The following is a 23,030-nucleotide window of genomic DNA, read 5'->3' as shown; positions in this document are numbered from 1 at the left end:
TTGTTAAACATGAGGCTGAATTATATATGAAAGAAAGGTTATTACTTATTCTTACCTCATCTGTGATCTGGCCTCCAAAGGTAACCCAAGTTCCTGCATAAGAATAAGAACATTACAGTGTGTGTGTGGGGGGGGGGGGGGGGGGGGGGGGGGGCATGCAAAAATATGTCTTTGATTTGAGGGACATGTTTCCCCTGTGGATATCACTACAACATTGAAACAGGACACATTTCCTTTTTTTTTAATTATGTTAACAACTTTGGGAATTGTTTTTGTGCCAATAAACATTATACATGCCATGCCTGTGCAATATTATTATCAAAACGTTTAGAAAACACTACATACATTTCCACTGTTATACACATGATGTCCATTTACTTTTGTTGATGAAGCCATATGATACAAATCATTTAGTTTAACTATAGGCACGTCTTAAAGACAAAAAAGACCAGATGACCTGTAATTCTCTACTTTTGAACATGGTCTTATTGTATCTAACCCTAAAAAAAAGTCAGTGACTGTGCCTGATTATTCAGACCTTATATGTGAGGAGAAGAATTTTAAATTCTATTCTAGATTTAACAGGGAGCCAATGAAGAGAAGCCAATATGGGAGAAATCTGCTCTCTCTTTCTAGTCCCTGTCAGTACTCTAGCTGCAGCATTTTGGATCAGCTGAAGGCTTTTCAGGGAGCTTTTAGGACAGCCTGATAATAATGAATTACAATAGTCCAGCCTAGAAGTAATAAATGCATGAATGAGCTTTTCAGCATCACTCTGAGAAATGATGTTTCTAATTTTAGAAATATTGCACAAATGCAAAAAAGCGGTCCTACATATTTGTTTAATATGTTCATTGAAGGACATATCCTGGTCAAAAATGATCAGGATATGTCCTGGTCATTCAAGATTTGTTACAGTGTTACTGGAGGCCAAGGTACATTCCTGCAGTTTAACTAATTGATGTGTGTCATCTGGCTTCATTGATAGGTAAAGCTGAGTATCATCAGCATAACAATGAAAATTGATGCAGTGCTTTCTAATAATACTGCCTAAGGGAAGCATGTATAATGTAAATAGAATTGGTCCTAGCACAGAACCCTGTGGAACTCCATAATTAACCTTAGTGTCTGGAGAAGACTCCCCATTTACATGAACAAATTGGAGTCTATGAGATAAATATGACTCAAACCACTGCAGTGCAGTACCTTTAATACCTATAGTATGCTCTAATCTCTGTAATAAAATGTTATGGTCAACAGTATCAAAGCTGCACTGAGGTCCAACAGGACAAGAACAGAGATGAGTCCACTGTCAGAGGCTGTAAGAAGATCATTTGTAACCTTCACTAATGCTGTTTCTGTACTGTGATGAATTCTGAAACCTGACTGAAACTCTTCAAATAAACCGTTCCTCTGCAGATGATCAGTTAGCTGTTTTACAACTACTCTTAAATTACTCTTAAATTACTCTAAAACTACTCGTAAATGCTATTTTGGATTGTTTAATCATCACCTCTCTTTTGTTCATGATACCAGCGGCAGGAGAGGTGAGCTAAAGCTGAGAGAGTTTTGGGAGAGTGGAGATTAACATGCCTTGGAGAGAAAAGTTGCTTGCCAGCATAAGAGCTCCATTCAATACATTTAAAAACTGTAAACTCTGTTAATCTCACCTCTGTCCACACTTGTATCCAGACCTTCAGGAGCATAACACTAACACATTACCCATCCAGCTATACTGACATGAGATCTGGTGTGTGTTTGAAAGTGTTCCTTTAATATTTTGATAATGATCATTTTGTCATGTCCTGGGCCGGTGGCCCAGTGTTATGTTTTCTTGGTGTTTGTTATTTTCTCGGTTTCTATGTTGTCGTCTTGTTCCACATGTTTTCCTGGTGTCTAGTCTGCGTCTGCGTCTTTGTCTCCCCCTTCTGGCTTCCTGTTTTACTTTGATGGTCGTCTGTTCCTTGTCTTCAGTTTTGCTTTCCCCCCGTTAGGGTAATCATAATCACCTGTGTGCCCACCTGTTTCCTCTTCCCTCATCAGCCCCTCTGTGTATTTAAGTCTTGTGTTTCCCATGCTCCTGGTCGCGTCGTTGATGTTGTGTGCCCGTGTGTTCCATGTGTTTGCCCGTCGTCTCCCTTCCAAGATTTTTGTATTTGTTTTTCCCCTGCTTAAATAAATCCCTTTTAAGTTACGCTGACTTCTGGAGTCCTTCGTGTCAGCCATTCCTCGCCTGTTTCCTCCCCGGCCATGACAGAACGACGCGACCATACTAGAGACCATGCAAGCTCCGGCCGCTACAACGGCACTCGCCTGGCGCTGGGGGGACCAGCTTTTTTGAACGGTTCCCGGCGACGCCGCTCACCGCCCCCGCCTAAACCGCAGGTCTGCCGCGTGGGCGGACTGTTTTTGGCGCCGGCCGCTCCCTCACCTGCCTCTCCGTTCGCTCGCCCCTCTTCCTTCTCACAGACGGAGCAGCAAGGGAGGGGGAGGGATTCCCGGCAGCTGCGGGAGGAGTTTTTTCCGGCGCCGCGTGGTATAACGCCGCGGCTATCCCAGCCGTCTGCACAGCCGAGTCTACAGCCTGCTTCCGTGGCGTGGAAGTTTAGCTCTCAGCAGCAGAAAGAGCAACTTCAGCCCGTCATGTACTCTGCTGCTTCCTCCCTCTCAGAGGAGAGCAGGAAAATTCTGATTCGAAGAGTGGACCGATTATGCTTGGACTTGTTATCTGACCCGTGTAAGGAGGAACAGGAAGTCATCACCACCAGGCTTCAAGACCTGATTGCCAGTTTCCCTTGGCTGTTGGACTCCTTGCACGGGTTAGTGAAAGACTTTGTAATCACCACCCTTCACCTACAGCCAGCACCACAGACCACTGCTGCAGCCTCTCAGCCACTCCTGTCAGTTCCCTTAGCTTCTTCCCAGTGTTCCCAGTCAGCTGTAGCTCCAGCTCCTCCTCAGTCGCAGTGTTCCCAGTCAGCTGTAGCTCCAGCTCCTCCTCAGTCGCAGTGTTCCCAGTCAGCTGTAGCTCCAGCTCCTCCTCAGTCGCAGTGTTCCCAGTCAGCTGTAGCTCCAGCTCCTCCTCAGTCGCAGTGTTCCCAGTCAGCTGTAGCTCCAGCTCCTCCTCAGTCGCAGTGTTCCCAGTCAGCTGTAGCTCCAGCTCCTCCTCAGTCGCAGTCTCAGACCCCTCAGTTAGCTCCAGCTCCCTCTGCTCACCCTGCTCCCGCTCCCTTGGCTCCAGCTCCCCCTGCACCCGTACCTGTTCCGCGGGTGGGGGCAGCCACGGACGGGCTGACCTCTGCACCCGTACCTGTTCCGCGGGTGGGGGCAGCCACGGACGGGCTGACCTCTGCACCCGTACCTGTTCCGCGGGTGGGGGCAACCAGGTCCAAGCCTTCGCATCGGTTTTCAGCGTTAGCGGCAGCAGCAGGGTCTCCCTCAGCCTCAGCTCTCCCTAGCTCTCAGTCTGTCTCCACGCAGTCAGCTCTCCCTAGCTCTCAGTCAGTTTCCACGCAGTCAGCTCTCCCTAGCTCTCAGTCAGTTTCCACGCAGTCAGCTCTCCCTAGCTCTCAGTCAGTTTCCACGCAGTCAGCTCTCTCTAGCTCTCAGTCAGTTCCACGCAGTCAGCTCTCTCTAGCTCTCAGTCAGTCTCCACGCAGTCGGCTCTCCCTCAGTCTGCTCCCACGCAGCCAGCAGCTCTCCCTCGCCCTCAGTCAGCTCTAGCTCCAGTCGCTCTCCCTCGCCCTCAGTCAGCTCTAGCTCCAGCCGCTCTCCCTCGCCCTCAGTCAGCTCTAGCTCCAGTCGCTCTCCCTCGCCCTCAGTCAGCTCTAGCTCCAGTCGCTCTCCCTCGCCCTCAGTCAGCTCTAGCTCCAGTCGCTCTCCCTCGCCCTCAGTCAGCTCTAGCTCCAGTCGCTCTTCCTTGGTCCCAAGTGTCAGCAGTTTCAGTGCCCTCTCAGTCAGTTCCCTCAGTTCCTGCCCTCTCTAGCTCGCAGCCTGCTCCCACACAGTCTGCCCTCTCTAGCTCGCAGTCTGCTCTTTCTGTCTCCCGGCCTGCTTCCACGCAGCCAGTCGTCTCCCGGCCTGCTTCCACGCAGCCAGTCGTCTCCCGGCCTGCTTCCACGCAGCCAGTCGTCTCCCGGCCTGCTTCCACGCAGCCAGTCGTCTCCCGGCCTGCTTCCACGCAGCCAGTCGTCTCCCGGCCTGCTTCCACGCAGCCAGTCGTCTCCCGGCCTGCTTCCACGCAGCCAGTCGTCTCCCGGCCTGCTTCCACGCAGCCAGTCGTCTCCCGGCCTGCTTCCACGCAGCCAGTCGTCTCCCGGCCTGCTTCCACGCAGCCAGTCGTCTCCCGGCCTGCTTCCACGCACTCAGCTTCCCCAGGGTCAGCTCCCACGCACTCAGCTTCCCCAGGGTCAGCTCCCACGCACTCAGCTTCCCCAGGGTCAGCTCCCACGCACTCAGCTTCCCCAGGGTCAGCTCCCACGCACTCAGCTTCCCCAGGGTCAGCTCCCACGCACTCAGCTTCTTTGTCTCAGCCCCGGTCTCTCCCGTCGACTGCTGTTGAGTCTCTGGTCTCTGAGTCAGAGTCCCAGTTAACTCCCATGTCGCCATCATCCTCACCATCAGACTCACCCGCACTATGCCTTGCAAAGCAGCCCCAGCCTGCGCATCCAGTGTTCGAGCATCCGGAGAGTCCTGCTCAGTCCGAGCCGCCAGGGGGTCCCGCTCAGTCCGAGCCTCCGGAGTCTTCGGAGTGTTCCGCTCAGTCCGAGCCGATGGGGGTCTCCGCTCAGTCCGAGCCGATGGGGGTCTCCGCTCAGTCCGAGCCGATGGGGGTCTCCGCTCAGTCCGGGCCAGGGGGTCCCGCTCAGTCCGAGCGCCCCGCGCCAGAGGGCCCCGCTCAGTCCGAGCCGGTGGGGGTCTCCGCTCAGTCCGAGCGCTCCACGCCAGAGGGTCCCGCTCAGTCCGAGCGCTCCGCGCACGAGGGTCCCGCTCAGTCCGAGCCGATGGGGGTCTCCGCTCAGTCCGAGCGCTCCGCGCCAGGGGGTCCCGCTCAGTCCGAGCGCTCCGCGCCTGAGGGTCCCGCTCAGTCCGAGCGCTCCGCGCACGAGGGTCCCGCTCAGTCCGAGCCGATGGGGGTCTCCGCTCAGTCCGAGCGCTCTGCGCCAGGGGGTCCCGCGCAGTCCGAGCGCTCTGCGCCAGGGGGTCCCGCTCAGTCCGAGCGCTCCGCGCCAGAGGGTCCCGCTCAGTCCGAGCCGATGGGGGTCTCCGCTCAGTCCGAGCCAGGGGGTCCCGCACAGTCCGCGCGCACCGCGCCAGAGGGCCCCGCTCAGTCCGAGCCGGTGGGGGTCTCTGCTCAGTCCGAGCGCTCCACGTCGCCCGAGGGTTCCCCACCAGAGCCCGGGGTCGCCCGTCTCCACCGCCGCATGCCCCGCGGTCGGCCTCCAGTGTCTGCTCCCTGTCGCCGCCGCCGCATGCCCCGCGGTCGGCCTCCAGTGACTCCTCCTCGTCGTCGCCGCCGCCGCTGGGAGCGCGGTCGGCCTCCAGTGACTCCTCCTCGTCGTCGTCGCCGCCGCCGCTGGGAGCGCGGTCGGCCTCCAGTGACTCCTCCTCGTCGTCGCCGCCGCCGCTGGGAGCGCGGTCGGCCTCCAGTGCCTGCTCCTCGTCGTCGCCGCCGCCGCTGGGGGCGCGGTCAGCCTCCAGTCCTGTCTCCTCGTCGCCGCCGCCGCCGCTGGGAGCGCGGTCGGCCTCCAGTCCTGTCTCGTCGTCGCCGCTGCTGGGAGCGCGGTCGACCTCCTTGAACTGTGTGTATTTTTGTTTTGGTTTTCACATGGACTCCCCTGAACTGTCTGTTTTCCGCCTTGGATGTCCCAGCAGACCTCCTGAACTGTTTTGCCTCTTCGCCTGGGTTTTGTTTCGACTGTTTTCCCCCTGCCGATCGCTGTTTTTGGTTTGTTTTTGCTCTTGGTCGGGGCGTTTCCTTGCACTGTTTCCGGCCTTGTGCCGTCGCCTTTTGTTCTGGTTCCTGTGTTTTTGTTTTTGTTTTTCTGACCCTTGTTAACCCCCAAGATTGTTTCGGTTTTTTTTTTTGGTTGCCTTCTGTCTTTTTTGGGGTGTCTGTTCCGGCTCTTGCCGTTGATTTTTGGTTCTGCTCTGTGGTTCTGTTTTGGGTTCCTGTGTTTTCTTTGATTTTTAGATATTTTGATATCTATCTGTCTTTCACTCGTCTTCATCAGAGCATCTGTTTGCCTCGCCCCACTGTTTTTAACTGCCAACAGCCTGAATAAAAATCTTGCCCTTTGTTGAATTCTATCTGCCGCAGTCTGCATTTGGATCCTCATCAATATAATTACATTTTTATAACTCGCCAAGGGAATTCATCATTGTTGTTACTGTTTGAATCCAATTTGAAAGAGCATAATAAACTGTTTGGATTCTTCCACCTGTTTATGCAGAGGCCATCAGTGCCTTTGGTGAATGGATATGGATAATTAATTCCTTACAAATGAAATTAATCATTTAAGGGGGAATAAAAAAGGCTTTCCAATGATGTAAGATTTATTGCCAGGAAGCACTGTTACAACAAAGAAATAATCAACCCAACACAAATTTCCTTACTTTTTTGTCCTAAGTTTATTCATATTTCAACTTGTTGAATCACTGTTTTGATTGCTGTGTCACAATAATTTCCCATCTTTAGGACAACTGAAGTATTTATTCTTTTTCTTCTTGAGGCAACTGTTGTGACCTAGCAGTATGTAAATATTGTTTAACCATGTTTTTTAAATGAAATTTGATCCTTTATAAGAACAAATTTATCTTATCTCTTTCAAGTTGACGATGACTCAGTTGCTTTATGATTACAAATATTTATTAAATATCTATGGAAGAATTCACAATAGCATTATATTTGTACAGCAATAGTTTATTAATAAATAATGCATATAATTGTACCTCTGGAATCTGTACAGGCCCCAGAGGGGTTTTTTTTGTCATATCTTATAGGGTTTTTTTTTTTTTTTTTAATTTAAATCATTTCAATTTTTTATAACTTTGACAATCAATTTGTTCCTAAACATTAGCACATCATTGTTTTCAGGGAAAAAATGATGTGCTGATCAGTGAAATAATTCACTCATAAGCAGTAGGAATACATTCAACAACTGAGGGAAATTGTGTGCTAGAACTGCCTCTATTGTGTGTTTAATTACTCTTGATTTCAGTTATTTCTGGCCCTATAAAACTGTAGTGACAGCTGATTTTGTACTGCATTCCCGGTGTGTGCTAATGTCCACCAGGACTGCCATTTGTCATCAGTTCTGTTCATAATATTGATGGACATGAGAACAGCAGTGGGCAGTCAGCCCACTCACAAAATTTGTTATTTTTGCATGTTAAAGAAGGGGCAGATCACCACATCATGATAGTTCAGAATTACTGAATGCACCTTAATTTTGTAGATGTTGTATGTATGCCACACTTACCCAAACCAAGGCAAGATACCCTCAGTCCAGATTTCCCCAGATTTCTGTTAACAAAGTAATAAATAATTCACTGCAGTAAGAATACATTACAATACAAAGTAAAATTCACTTTATTGATTAAATTCTTTTAATATAATGCCAAATAAGAGCAACTTTTTGGAAACTTTACATTATAGGATAAATACCTTACAATATCATAAGTAGATCAAGAACAGGGAAACAACAGGGACAAAAAAAAACCTTCCCTTTAGAGCAAGATGTGCAGTGTCATGTATGTTACCGGGAAGTGCAAGTTTTTTTGTTTGTTTGCTTTTTGTATGTCATTTACCATGATTTCCTGCAGCAGTCCAACTTGCATAAAACAAGTGAAAGGGCTGTTTTTCACTTGCACACAAACAGAGCTCACAGGCCCTATGCTCTTCTATTCATGTGCTGATAAGATTCACAGTCGTGTGTAGTAGGAAAATGAAGGTGCAGTGATGAATAAATGAATGAATGAATACATTAAAAAAACTGGAGTACTGCTGCTTCTTTGCAGTGATAGAACCCAACAAGGTAAGGCATTAGAAACAAGAAATTGAAAAAATGTATCAAATCTATTTAATTATAAAGCACAAAATCACAACAACAGTCACCTCAAGGTGCTTTATATTGTAAGGTAAAGGCCCTACAATAATCAGAGGTGGGAAGTAACGAAGTACAAATACTTCATTTCTGTACTTAAGTAGATTTTTCACTTTACTTGAGCATTTATTTTTCTAACATTTTACTCCCTACATTTTTACAAAAATATCTTTGCTTTCTACTCTTTACATTTTCAGAACAGGCCCATTACTTTAGGTTTAACACATTTGAGGGAAGTTTTTATTTCCTATCACTGCACATTCAAACATCAATCTGAGCCTAACTGGAGGAACAATAAGACCTAAAGGCCGATCTTATTGGTGTATCCTCCATCACTGGGGCATATAGAATACTAAGAGATGACAGAGGCAAAACCATATATTTTAGGTATTATTTATAGAACTGTTAAGTAGACTGGATTGAGTGCAGATGTCCGTAAGGTGTTGTTGCAGTACTTCAGCATCTAGCGAGCGCTACAAAAGAGGAGTGAGTATAAAGGGAATAACATGTTGTGGCAGGTAATTTTAAATGCAATGTTTCTTTCAGATTAACAAATATCAGAAAACACACAACTGTTTGTGTGCAGTGCTGTGTGTCACACAGTGTGTCTGCTAGCTAAAGGTTCAGCTGCTGTAGTTCCCAGAATGGGAGAGAAGTTCACTCTTCACTCTCTGAAGAGGAAGAAGAGTGGTTTAGTGTAGGATAAACAGGCCAGCTTGCTCTGTGGTACATTTACAGTAAGGCTCTGTGATGGACTGGTGTATATGGCTGTGGTGTTCATGGTCAGTGTTACAAGGTGTTGCAGATATGAATTTGAAATTAAGCTGATGATGGTCAGATTCATTCACTGAATGCATTCTTTATACCAGCTGTAGACAGTCAGTGTAGTGGATGGAAGCAGCCAAGATAGCTCCTGAAATACTGGGTTACATCTCCTTGAACTCAGTTCATTCACACAGAGCAGTAAACCTCACAGCAGCAGCAGGTCAGCTGATCACAGCGGCATACAAACAAAATCTACTGGAAGTCACATAGAAAGTTGTGATTCTTTTTCCCACACAGAGCCACTGTAACTGATTTTGGGGTTTTCCAACCTGCTGAATCCCACTTTAACCCCTATCTGTACTAATATTTGTGTTTAGCTATAGAGGCAGAGTCACCCTCTACAATGTAGCCAATTTCTGTCACTGCTTGTGTCCTATGTGATGTGGCAGAAGTAATTTTAATGTTGTGTTTTATTTGATTTTACACTTGCATGTTTTAAATGTATTTATTGCATGCTTTTATTGTTGTGGAGTTTTTGCTTCCTGCCACACCAATCAGGGGAATGGGCAACATCTGCTGGGGCATCTTTATAAAGAATGGAGGAACAAGTAGAGAAGAGGAAGCGGCAAGACAGAGCTGCAGAGAGGACAAACAAGAAATGGAGAGAAACAGGAAAAGAAAAGACTGAGGGAATGGAGTCAAACCAATGTGACAGAGGAGACCTGGCAGAGCTGACACACTCATGGCCATGGGGGAAGAGCAACAATGGACTTCGTAAATGTGGTAAAGGAAGGAAAAAAAACTGTATATTGCAGTGGCCATAGGTGTCATGATCCTGGGCCGGTGGCCCAGTATTTTGAGTTTTTGTGAAGTTCTGTTTTCTGGTTGTTCAGGATTTTTGGAATTTTAGTTTGTCTTTGTTTTCTGTTTTCCATGTTCTGGTTTTCCCTGTGCTCCTGTGTGTTGAAATCTTGGCCCTTTTGTGTTTAGGTTCCCTTTCCCTTAGCTCTGTGTGTCAGTCTCCTTGTGTTAAGTCTGCATGTATTTCGTTAGGTCACTTCCTGTTTTATTTTGACAATTTTGTTTTCCTTTCAATTCAATTCAATTTTATTTATATAGCGCCAAATCACAACAACCTGTCGCCTCAAGGCGCTTTGTATTGTGGGTAAAGACCCTACAATAATACAGAGAAAACCCAACAGTCAAAACGACCCCCTATGAGGATGTTTTCCTTATGCTTTGTGTTTAGATTTACTTCCCCTGGTCTCGTTAGTGTATTTCGTTCACCTGTGTTCTCACCTGTTTCCTTTTCCCTCGTTATCCCTTTGTGTATTTAAGGTCTCTGTGTTGTTTAGTTCCTTGTCGCATCGTCAGTTAATCGTTAGTTTTTCCCCTGCTGTGTGTTTTTTGCCACGTTCATGTTTTTGCCACGTTCGTGTTCATGTTTATGCTACGTTCTAGTATTTTTTTGGATTAAAGCGTTAAGTTACTGTTAACTTGCTCATCTGAGTCCTGCACTGGGGTCCTCTGCCACGCTTGCCACAGCCCAAACCTGAAAATAGGGAATTTAAAAGTGAAATGTGTACACGAGGATTTGCTGGACTCCAAGCTTGCCTTGTTTTATTTTTATTTTTTTATTTTTAAATAATTGGCATGCTTTTGACCACTGGCTCCATTTACTGAGGAGCCAGAGTTTAATAATAACTAATAATTAAATGCAAAATGGTGTATAAATATATAGAACGTGAAAGGAGGTGAGTGAAGAAGAAACACTCATTATAGAAAGCCGACAGCAACGTGACTAAGGGAGGGTTCAAGGTTACCTGCTCCAACCCAGACTATAAGCTCTATCAAAAAGTCTCAGTCTCATCAAAAGCCTGGTTAAATGAAGAAAAAAAAAATTTTAATTGCATTTTAGAGTCCCCAGAGTCAGCTAAACAGAGCTGTAGTGGGAGGCTCTGTTCATCCAAGTTGTTAATCTTGTACAAGAACAAATTAACAAATTCTGAGCCTGTGATTGAAGACTGCAAGCTGAGTTTAATAAATGTTGGGAAAAATAGCGTGGATGTTGGCCATTTTGTATATGAGCACAATAATTTAAAAAAAAAAAAAAAAATCCTAAATTCAACTGGGGCCTATATAAAGAGTGTAAAATAGAAGTAATGTGAGACAGGGTTATTATAGTTAACGAAAACGAACGAAATAACAAAAACTGAAATTGAAAAAACATTGTCGTTAACTGAAATAAATTAAAACTATAATTAAAAGGAAAAAACGATAACTAATTAAAACTGAATTGTGAGTTTACAAAACTAACTGAAATTATTAATAACCTGACTTTCATTTACTTTTTTTTTTTTTTTTTTTTTAAACCTTGGGGATTGATATGAAATCATTTTTTCCGCTCTCCGAGTTTAAGCTGGGAGCACCATAGGACATCTGTGTGAGTGTGTGCACATGTGCGTGCGCTCACTGCGCTGGTCCGCAGAGTAATGGCTGCGGTCTGCTGAGACAGCGGCAGAGTCCCGTATGGAGGTTCTTTGAGTACAAGAGCACAGATAGAATCAAAGTCTTGTTGTGGATGATGAAAAATGTGTGGAACATTTCTCAATCAGGAAAAACCAGCAACATCAAAGTCCAGCTGAGAAGCGCACAGGCTACAGAAACCGCTCTGATCCTACCAGGTAACCTGGCCTGCGCCTCTGGAGAAACGGGACTACTTGTCGGGTCCATGCAGCCCAGAACGTTGTGACTAAACTGTTCCGTCCTTGTGCGTTTCCGGCTACTTTATCAGTGAGAGAATAACAATCAGGAATAATAATCAAAGCATCAATATAAGGACTCACAACTGTCAGCAAATTCCTGGTAGGAGACTGCTGAAACTATCAGGATGAACGTGAAGGAATGAAGAAAGTGAAAAAAAACAGGGACAAATATGTTTGCAGCCAAAAACTGAGCACAAAGAGCGAGGACCAAAAAAGAAGTCCCAGCCTGCACCGCATATAAAACACCTGCACACAAGGTAATTAATACACACAATCCAGCTACACAAGCATAAATGTGGACTCTTTGGCTCCAGTTGATCTTTCAGGTTAACTTCAATAGTTACTTCCTCCAAACCAGCAACATGTTTATTAGATCCCATTCCTACTAGACTGTTCAAACAAGTCTTTCCATTATTGATGCTTCTATCTTAAAAATGATCAATCAGTCTTTATTGGTTGGCTGTGTACCACAGGCCTTCAAGGTGGCTGTAATTAAAGCGCTACTTAAAAAGCCATCACTGACCCAGCTGTCTTAGCTAATTATAGGCCAATCTCCAACCTTCCTTTTCTCTCAAAGACTCTTGAAAGAGTAGTTGTAAAACAGCTCACTGATCATCTGCAGAGGAACGGTTTATTTGAAGAGTTTCAGTCAGGTTTCAGAATTCATCACAGTACAGAAACAGCATTAGTGAAGGTTACCAATGATCTTCTTAGAGCCTCTGACAGTGGACTCATCTCTGTTCTTGTCCTGTTGGACCTCAGTGCAGCTTTGATACTGTTGACCATAACATTTTATTACAGAGATTAGAGCATACTATAGGTATTAAAGGTACTGCACTGCAGTGGTTTGAATCATATTTATCATAATTATGGAGTTCCACAGGGTTCTGTGCTAGGACCAATTTTAGTTACATTATACACGCTTCCCTTGGGCAGTATTATTAGAAAGCATTGCAGACATTTCCATTGTTATGCAGATGATACTCAGCTTTATCTATCAATGAAGCCAGATGACACACATCAATTAGTTAAACTGCAGGAATGTCTTAAAGACCTAAAGGGACTGGATGACCTCTAATTTCCTGCTTCTAAATTCAGATCAAACTGAAGTTCTTGTGCTCGGCCCCACAAATCTTAGAAACATGGTGTCAAACCAGATACTTACTCTGGATGGCATCACCTTGGCCTCTAGTAAGAGCGAAATCTTGGAGTCATTTTTTAACAGGCAATGTCCTTCAATGGACAAATATAAACAAAAACATAGACAAAGACATTTCTTGCATTTATGCAGTAAAATTAGAGAAAAGGGTCAGAGTTGTAGGGTTCAGGTGCATTGTGTGTTGGACAGTGGCCAAGGACGGAGGCCCTGGAGGACTGATCCCTGGCTATCATGACTGGCTTTTGGGACATGGAATGTAAATCCTCTGGTGGGGAAGGACACTGAGATAGTGCGTGAGGTTGAGAGATCCTGGCTAGATATAGTTCGGGCTCACCTCAATGCATGGACTGGGCTTGTGAACCAGTCTTCTGGAGAGGGGCTGGACTCTGTTCCAGTCTGGAGTTGCCCTCGGTAAGAGGCAGCAAGCTGGGGCGGGTATTCTTGTATCCTCTTGCCTTGCTGCCTGTACGTCGGAGTTTTCAACCGGTGGACGAGATAGTTGCTTCCCTGCGCCTTTGGGTCAGTGAATGGGCCCTTACTGCTTTTGCACAAAATGACAGTTTCAGAGTGCCCATACTTATTGGAGTCACTGGGTGGGGTGCTCAAGTGTGCTTCATCCGGTGATGCCATCATCCTGCTGGGAGACTTCAATGTTCAAGTGGGCAAGCGAGCCCTGGAAGGGTGTAAGTGGGCAGGCCGTTCCTCCCAATCTGAACTGGAATGATGTTTTGTTATTGGAAATCTGTGCAAACCACAGTTTTTCCTTAAGAAACACCATGTTTGCACATAAGGATGTCCATAAGTGCATGTGGCACCAAGACACTCTAGGTTGCAGGTCAATGACCGATTTTGTAATTGCATCATTAGGTCTGTGGCTGTATGTTCTGGACACGCGGGTGAAGAGAGGAGCTGAGCTGTCAACTGATCACCACCTGGTGGTGAGTTGGATAAGGTGGCAGGGGGAGGATGCTGGACAGACCCTGTGCAGCGAAACGTGTTGTGAGGGTGTGCTGGGAACACCTGGCAGAGGCTCCAGTCTGCGAGATCTTCAACTCCCACCTCCGGCAGAACTCTGACAGCATTCCAAGGGAGGCTGAGGACATTGAGTCCTAATGGACTATCTTCCACACCTCCATTGTTGAAGCTGCTGCTAGAGCTGTGGCTGCAAGGTGGTTGGTGCCTGTCGTGGTGGTAATCCCCGAATCAGATGGTGGTCATCAGAGGTGAAGGGAGCCATCAAGCTGAAGGAGGAGTCCTGTTGGACTTTGTTAGCCTGTGGGACTCCAGAGGCAGCTGATGGGTACCAGCAGGCCAAGTGGAAGGTGGTGTCCGAAGGGAAAAACTCATGTGTGGGTGTGGGAGGAGCTCGGTGAGGCCATGGAAAAAAAACTTTTGGATGGCCTCTAAGCGATTCTGGCAAACTCAGGAGGGGAAAGTGGTGCTCTATTCACATGGTCTATAGTGCGGGGTGGGGCGCTGCTGGCTTCAACTGAGGCTATATTCAGGCAGTGGAAGGAATACTTCAAGGACCTCCTTAATCCCACTGACATGCCTTCAGTAGTGGAAGCAGAGTCTAGGGAGGAGGGGGATGGCTTGCCCATCATTGGGGGTGAGGTCACTGAGGAGGTTAAACAACTCCTTGGTGGCAGGGCCCCTGGGGTGGATAAGATTTACCCTGAGTTCCTGAAGGCTCTGGATGTTGTAGGGCTGTCTTGGTTGACATGCCACTGCAACATCACGTGGAAATTTGGGGCAGTGCAACTGGATTGGCAGACCGGGGTGGTGGCCCCATCTTCAAAAAGGGAGCACAGAGCGTGTGCTCCAACTATCGGGGATCACACTCCTCAGCTTCCCTTGTAAGGTCTATGCCAGGATGCTGGAAAGGAGCATCTGTCCACTAGCTGAACTTTGGATTCAAGAGGAACAATGCAGATTTCATCCTGGTTATGGAACACTGTACCAGCTCTTCATCCTTTTGAGGATATTCAAGTGTGCGTCAGTTTGCCCATCCAGTCTACATGTGTTTTATCGCCTTGGAGAAGGCATCTGACCGTGTCCCTCGGGGTCGCCTATGGGGGGTGCAGCAAGAGTATGGGGTGTCTGGCCTGTTGTTGTGGGCCACTCAGTCCCTGTACAACCACAGCAAGTGTTTGATCAGTATTGTCATGTTTAGCTGTGGCAGGCAGGCAAAGTTTGGACCCCAAATGCAGGACTCAAAATGTTGAACTGAACTTAATTGTGGTTTATTAAAAAGGATGATATATAATACAAACAATCTGGGCTCAACAGGCACCAGAACTAAAACTAAGGGAAACATGAAACGAGAGACACACAGCAGGGGTCATTGATGACAATACAAGGAACAGAGAAAAACTGAGGGCTTAAATACACACACTAGGTAATCAGGGTAAGTGGAAACAGCAGGGAACAACAGGTGCAACAAATAAAACTAATAACACAGAGGAAGCAAAACTAAACACAAAGTACAAAGAACAAAGACTATCAAAGTAACACAGGAAACACACAGACACGGGACAGAGATGCAGACTTGTCACAACACCGGGAATAAAACTCAATACAAAAACACAGGAGGCCGGGGACATGACAGAAGGACAAAACAGATATAAGTACACAGACGCAGGGGAGACGGGAACGAAGGGAACTAGGAAATCAAAATTTAAACCAATAACTAATAACAAGACAGAAACTAAGATGAATGATCAAAACCCAAACAAACTAGTAACATAATAGAACTCAGTGAAAACATAACCTACAGGAATAAAACACAAATGCTGGGCACACAGCCCAGGACATGACAAGTATTCCCAGCAATAAGTTGGACTCATTTGCTGTGGGTGTTGGACTTCGCCAGGGCTGCCCTTTGTCACAACACTGTCATAATTTTTATGTACAGAATTTCTAGGTATAGCCAAGTGGCTTCCACCTTGGTGCCTCAGAATCTCATCTCTGCTTTTTTGGATGATGCGGTCCCTGTTGGTTCATCAGGTGGTGGCCTCCAGCTTGCAGTGCAACATTTGACAGCTGAGTGTGAAGCAGCTGGCTTGAGAATTAGTGCCTAATAGTATATTTCCACTGCTGAGTTGCCGGTGTTCATGCCGTGCCGGTCTTGGTTTCCATGAACCAACAAAATGCATAAGAACGGCCCTGCACTTCCATCACTTTTGTGAACTGATCCTTTATGTATGAGGGTGGGCAGGTCCTCATCTGGACACGGAAGCCGAAGCGCACAAACGTGGGAGAGACACGCTCCCCTTTCTGTGCTGCAAATACGTTTTAGGGTCCAAAACCAAACTACTGCAGCATCTGTGTGCAGCACAGAGGGAAACACAGACAGAAGATTAGAGCAAGACGACAAGTACGCACTTTGTGTCCTTTTAATCTGTGATACAAAGCAGCAAGTTCAGCCTTAGAGCCCAACCTAATTCACAGCCGTGAAATCGCTTTTCTCATGTAATATAAACCATGCAGTGAAATAGTGGTAAGAAAACTTTATGTTAAGAGTCACGCCCTTCTGCCGCTTTTGTCACACGTTCCTCGGTCCAGACCAGCTAGCTTGCGGTGCTGGAGTTGAAACCCATTTTTCAGCCAAGCACTGAGCGTGTTCGTGGTGGAAAAAAATGCTGAATGGTTCAAATATTGGCACCAGCACCTAGGTCATGAGCTCTGGGCAGTGATTGAAAGAGGAGATCGCAAATACAAGCGGCAGAAATGAGCTTCTTCTGAAGGGTGGCTGGCCTCTCTTTTAGAGATAGGGTGAGGAGTGCAAACAATTCGAATAGAATAGAACAGAACAGAATAGACGTTCAGCTGATCCGAAATGCTGCAGCTAGAGTACTGACAGGGACTAAAAAAAAAGAGCAGATTTCTCCCATATTGGCTTCTCTTTCATTGGCTCCCTGTTTAAATCTAGAATAGAATTTAAAATTCTTCTCCTCACGTACAAGGTCTTGAATAATCAGGCTCCATCTTATCTCCAAAGACCTCATAGTACCATATCCCCCAACAGAGCAACTTCACTCTCAGACTGCTGGCTTACTTGTGGTTCCTAGGATACTTAAGAGTAGAATGGGAGGCAGAGCCTTCAGCTTTCAGGCCCCTCTTCTGTGGAACCAGCTCCCAGCTTGGAATCAGGAGACAGACACCCTCTCTATTTTAAGATTAGGCTTTCCTTTATGATCAAGCTTATAGTTAGGGCTGGATCAGGTGACCCTGAACCCTCCCTTAGTTATGCTGCTATAGGCCTAGTCTGCTGGGGGGTTACATAATGCACTGTTTCTTTTCATTCACCTTATTTACTTGTTTATATGCAGAGTGGAGTTTATACTCCACTCTGCATTTAATCGTTACTTGTTATTAATCTCTGGCTCTCTTCCACAGCATGTCTTTTCTCTCTCCTCAGCCCCCCCTCAGCAGATTGACCCCCCCTCCCTGAGCCTGGTTCTGCTGGAGGTTTCTTCCTGTTAAAGGGAGTTTTTTCCTTCCCACTGTCACCAAGTGCTGCTCATAGGGGGTCATTTTGACTGTTGGGTTTTGTCTGTATATTGGAGGGTCTTTACGTACAATACAAAGCGCCTTGAGGCGACTGTTTGTTGTGATTTGTGCTATATAAATAAAATAGAATAGAATAGAATAGAATGCCTTTATTGTCATTATACAGTATGTACAATGAGATTGGAGGGCCACTCCTGTTCAGTGCGATGCAATAGAAAATCAACTTTCTAAAATAAAAACATAATAATCTACTATAATCTAAAAATATACAGAAAAGAAAACAGTATGTGTAAAAGCCAGTTGAGGTGGTTCAAGCATCTGACTAGGATTTAGTGAGGTGTTCTGGGCATGTCCTAGTGGGAGGAGGCCCCTGTGCAGACCCAGGACATGCTGAAGAGATTATATCTCTCAGCTGGCCTGGGAATGCCTTGGGGTCCCTCCGGATGAGCTGGAGGAGGTGGCTGGGAGACGGAGGTGGGTTTCTCTGCTTAGGCTGCTGCCCCCGCGACCTGGCCCCGGATAAGCGGAAGAAGATGAATGGATGGGTTAGTGTCTAACCCTTTTCTCTAGACTAACAAACTGTCTCAGAGTGATGCTGAAAAGCTCATTCAGGGATTTATTACATCTAGGCTGGATTGTTCTAATTTATGTCAGGTTGTCCTAAAACTCCCCAGACAGCCTTCAGCTGATCCAAAATGCTGCAGCTAGAGTACTGACAGGGACTAGAAAGAGAGAGCAGATTTCTCCCATATTGGCTTCTCTTCATTGGCTCCCTGTTAAATCTAGAATAGAATTTAAAATCCTTCTCCTCACATACAAGGTCTTGAATAATCAGGCACCATCTTATCTCAAAGACCTCATAGTACCATTTTCAATTAAATTCAGTTTTATTTATATAGCGCCAAATCACAACAAACAGTTGCCTCAAGGTGCTTTGTATTGTGGGTAAAGACCCTACAATAATACAGAGAAAACCCAACAGTCAAAACGACCCCTATGAGCAGCACTTGGTGACAGTGGGAAGGAAAAACTCCCTTTAACAGGAAGAAACCTCCATCAGAACCAGGCTCATAGGGGGGGTCATCTGCTGATGGGGAGAGAGAGCCAGAGATTAATAATAACTAATTGGTGTATGAACACTCCCCTCACCGCACAACGTAATTGTATTGAAACAATTTTTCATTATACAATTAATGGGGGTGGGAGGTGTGGTCTGGCTGATGAATACTATACCTGTTTTTAGAGAATGAATGGTTGACATGGTCTCTTAATCATACATTAATCTAAATACATTTTGCTGTTTAGAAACATCCAAAGAGCCCCATATTTATCTTTTTATATAAATGACACCCACCACCCCTATTTTCTTACTTTTCTCAGTGTGGTTAGGTGTATCAGTCTACCAACAGCATGAACAGACCAAACAAGACTGCAGTATGGCACATACTAGTATGTAAAATTGTAATTAACTTTACTGTTTACCCTTACAGAGCTAACATAAGAGACTACTGTCCTCATATCGGTTTTTAATCCCATAAAGCCTGATTCATGAAATAATTGCCAGGTAATTTAATTTTTTTGAAAATGGAATTTGACAAAGGTGGGTGCTGTTCAGTTTAGGTCAAAATGTTGAATGTGGTGAGTGTTTTTTGTTTTGGTGTTTACCTAAGCAGACAATTTGTCTTACTGGTGGATTGAGGAGCTTTTGTTGTGTTAACATTTATTGTGGTGGTGAAAGCAAGTAGCGCTTTATGCTTAGGATCACATCCAGTTCATTCTGGTGGTAACTGCATAGTCAGACTTCCTGGGCTTTAGTAAAGACTAGCCTGGATTAGTGTATATATAATCTATGTTAGACTAAGTTGGGAAAACTCCAGTGTGTTTTGGGTTTCCTTGGCTGATTTTGAAAGTTTGGATGTGTGTTTTTGTATGTTTGCGTGTCTTTCAGGTTTGAGGAATTGGTCTGCTGAAAAACAGACTTTGCTACTACAGTGCATGTTTACTGGTAAAGCATAGTGTCAAGAATTTGCTTCCAAAGATGCTGCTGACAGGAAGAGGACAGATTTGGAGTTTTGTTAAAAATAAGAATGTCGCACATTTTGGAAGGATGATCCCAGCTAGACTTGCAATTAGTGTCAGCGGTAGGGTCATTGGAAAAATGATTGCCCCTCTCTGAAGCATATAAGAGTGCTTTACCTCCTGAATCTGCTGGATTAACTGTTTCAGTTAGCACTTCTAAGGCAAGCGTATCCAAGGTAGTGTCTCCTTTTCAAATGCAGACTAAAACATTGGCTGCAGATGAAATAGTTTCAGGTTATGCTCCATTTCTATCTGATGGCTTCTGTCTCTAGTTGACAGGAAGGATGGTTTTCCTTAAGATTTTTAGAGAGTCAGGAGTTCTAAAATACTTTTGTTAGGGAGTCAGTTTTGCCTTTTTCGCCACAGTCAAATACTGGGAGCTGTATTCCTATTAGAGAAATACATTTAAATACCTTTTTTTTTTTTTTATTTACCTGTTCATGAAGTTTATTTGTTTTGCGATTTGGTGCAGGGAACTGTAGAAGGAGGGGTGTGTCCAGAGCTGCCTTTGAAGGGTGTTGATGTCATTCTTGGTAATGATTTAGCTCTGGGTGTATTTGGCCTGTTACAGCAGATGGAACATCAAAGCAATCCTCCTGTAGAGCCACATGAATTTGATCCTACAGACAGAGCAGGGTGTCTTCTGCATGTGCAGTAATGTGTGCCATGAAGATACTATCTACTGTGGATTGGGGGGGCAGAGGTTGGTTCAGGGAAAGGAGGCATTCTATGTCCTTTGTAATTTAGTGAAGGAACAGCAAGCTGATCCTTCCTTGAAGGAACTGTTTGATCACGCTGTGAGACCTTTTGAAGTTGGACAAGATCATCCAGCATTTTCTTACCATTGGCTACTCCTGAGTAGATGGACTCCTCATACAAGGAATCTACCTGATGCTTCAGTGGAGCAAGTTGTGTTGCCTGTTAAATACTGGCAGTTTGTGAGTCTGTAATCAGTGCAGCCCATGATGTTGCTGAGCACATGGGTACAGTTTTCTTTCCTGGGTTCGACTACTCTTAAATTGCTTCCTAAGGTAACAAGGTTGCTGAGTCTTGGGTGTATCATGTGGGAAACATGTAAGGAGAGCCTGGTATGTAGCTTTATGGGACTTGAGAGCTCTAGGTAAGTCAGCTTAGTGGACTGTTGTCTGCCATTGTAACGGTATTACTTAACTAAATAGGTTAAAGTAGCTGTGAATTTGTAAGCAACTTGTGGCCAAACTTATAAATAGAGGTATATTTTTCAGATCTCATGGGAATCCTTCCCCTTATGGGGGGGTGATGACACCATGTGAGTTCAGAGCTGCTTCCTGATTGGAGAGGTCATGAGGTGAATGGGTTGCAGCTGTGCTGGCTGATTGCTCTCTGTATTTACGCTGACAGCATCAGTCTTGAGGGGCTCTCCTTGGGGTTTTAGTTCTATGGATTATATTGTATTGCACATTGCACACACTACTGACATATTTTTGGTTATGTTAGTTCCTTTAAGTTGAATAAACATTTTTTGTTACTATCACATGTGGCCTCCTCCAGTTTTGTCCTTCCCTTGAGCTAGGCTGTGACAGCATATGTCAAATGAACTGCTGATGTAGAAGTCTCAAGAACTCCCAAAAAACGTCACTTGGCAGTTAAGGATAAATTATCTGTAACTGAGTGGTTCTAGGTTGATAGCAGCTTACCTGTAAATCATGCCTGTGGTGTAAGACATACTATCCCTAAGTGAAACGTGGTTCATCCTAAGGAAGTCCTCAAGATTTTTGAGCTGAGCAGCTGCACGAACCTCTCTCAGGCGCTGATATTCTGCTAAATGCCGACTGCGCTGCTGCCTTTCTTCCTGCTCCAGCGCTTGCTCTGACAACAAACAACTCAGGCCACTGTGCACACTTTCACTCATGGATGACAGGGACAGCATCTTGCCAGACACTCCACTTCCACTGCTGATGCTACCACTTCGATAAATTCCACTACTGTCTCGACCCCCAGGTGGCACCCCTCCACTGGTTCCAGGTTTGGGTATCTAGAAATTGAGAATATTTTCACAATCAAACAAGAGTGTGATAGGCCCATGACAGTAAATACAAATCATAGCACACCCACTCCAACATGCATATCACCTTGTAATACAATCACAGCTGTATTTCCTGGTCTGTGCTTAGTCTGTTGCCTTCATTATTCAAGTGCTAACACTGAATAATTCATGGGTGAGTGAGGGATTGTAGATGAAGGTCTGCTGTGTGTTTCTGTGAGTTCTATTTCTGGCAAAAGAAGAAAAAAATCCTGTGTCAGTCAGTTTAGCTGTGATAGCAGAGGGGGTGGCCTTTATGTTGCTGAATCGTTTGCATTATTGTGCTCTGGTGATACACAACCCCTGGAAACACTGTGGAATAATCTGGAGGATGTTCATTCAGCTTTTTTTTTAAGCAAATAAACTAATCACAGGTATAACACATTTTTATAGCTTAATATTCTGGCTTTGTGAACCATATCTGAGAACAATTAAGTTAAATGTTTTATGTTGTTTTTGTGGATCAAGTTAAGGAAAAATTGTAAGGAAAACAATATAGAATTGCAAATTAGTATTTTTTTTTAATAACTGAATTATGTTGACCATTTATTTTCCATTTCCACCATAAATTTTCACATCAGATTGAGGTCCAAACTGTTTGTGTTTATTGTTTAATTCACTTGTATTTATAAGTTTTGTTAATCTTATGCTTTGTGTGGTTTCCTTATGGTTTGCCTTCTCACCTTTATATCAAAGTCAGCACAGAAGAAGCCTTTTGGACGAGAGGTGAAACATCAGAAACTACTATGACCTGGATGACGGAGAACCTTCACAGATATATTTTCTGTTATTTGCTACTCTTGAGTTTAGGCTGGACTCTAGTTTGTTTCCTTTTCTGTTTCCATTCCTTTCATTTTTCTGTCTCTTCTCTGTTTGGCCTTTCAGCAATTCCTCATCGGGTTTCATGTGGAGCCTTCATGTGTAGTCACCTGGCATCATGTCCAGTCTTTCTTCTTAGCTGTGTCCAAATTCAGGGGCCGCATCCTTCGAAGGCCACATTTGTATGCCGATTACGTCACAGCGAGGCGACGAAGGCTGTCCAAATGCGTCCTTCTTTTCTCGAATCTGAAGGATGGGTCCGGTGTATCCTTCGTGGCCTACCATATCCCATGATTCATTGCGCATCAAAACTCAAACACAAACATGGCGGAGGATAGCGGCAAAGAGTTTGAAAAATGACTGTTTCTGTGACACAAAATAAACTTTTAAGATGTTTTCAGGCGAGAATGTAAATGTGTAAACCTCAAATATCAGCTCATTTTATCAAGATATCGCTTAACTGCAAAAAGTGCTCCGCTGTTTTCGGAGCTGTCCATTGCCGCTGCTCTACCAGCAGCTCGCCTGGCTAGCTGTCAGCTGACCGGGCTATCAAGGCTCGCTTTAGCCGGGGAGAATGTCCGACTGCCAGCACAGCACATCCTTTTCAAACCCCCGCTGGCTTTCGCCGCTGAGTGGAAGTTTATATCTCACTCAGATGATCTCTAACGGCTGTTTCGTTTGTTTCAGCGTTTCATTTGTTCCTCAGCAAATCGGTTTGCCTGAAATTAAAGTTAAGCATCATAACTGGATAGTTTTATTCAACA

General features: G+C 45.3%; 1 protein-coding gene across 1 annotated transcript in view; it reads right to left on the bottom strand.

The window, feature by feature from the left end:
* LOC115782477 (voltage-gated potassium channel subunit beta-2-like) overlaps positions 1-22,551 on the bottom strand; it is a 101,329-nt gene extending 78,778 nt beyond the window's left edge. Inside the window, exons 1-4 of the mRNA XM_030732653.1 lie at positions 22,462-22,551; positions 21,062-21,399; positions 7,482-7,525; positions 56-93 (exon numbers count right to left, since the gene is read on the bottom strand). Coding sequence (XP_030588513.1) covers positions 56-93; positions 7,482-7,525; positions 21,062-21,399; positions 22,462-22,551 — 510 coding nt within the window. The remainder of the gene's footprint in view (positions 1-55; positions 94-7,481; positions 7,526-21,061; positions 21,400-22,461) is intronic.
* Between the last annotated feature and the right edge of the window lie 479 nt (positions 22,552-23,030).

Source organism: Archocentrus centrarchus, chromosome 7 (genome assembly GCF_007364275.1).
Source record: "Archocentrus centrarchus isolate MPI-CPG fArcCen1 chromosome 7, fArcCen1, whole genome shotgun sequence".
NCBI lineage: Eukaryota > Metazoa > Chordata > Actinopteri > Cichliformes > Cichlidae > Archocentrus > Archocentrus centrarchus.
This window is presented reverse-complemented; position numbering and strand designations above follow the sequence as displayed.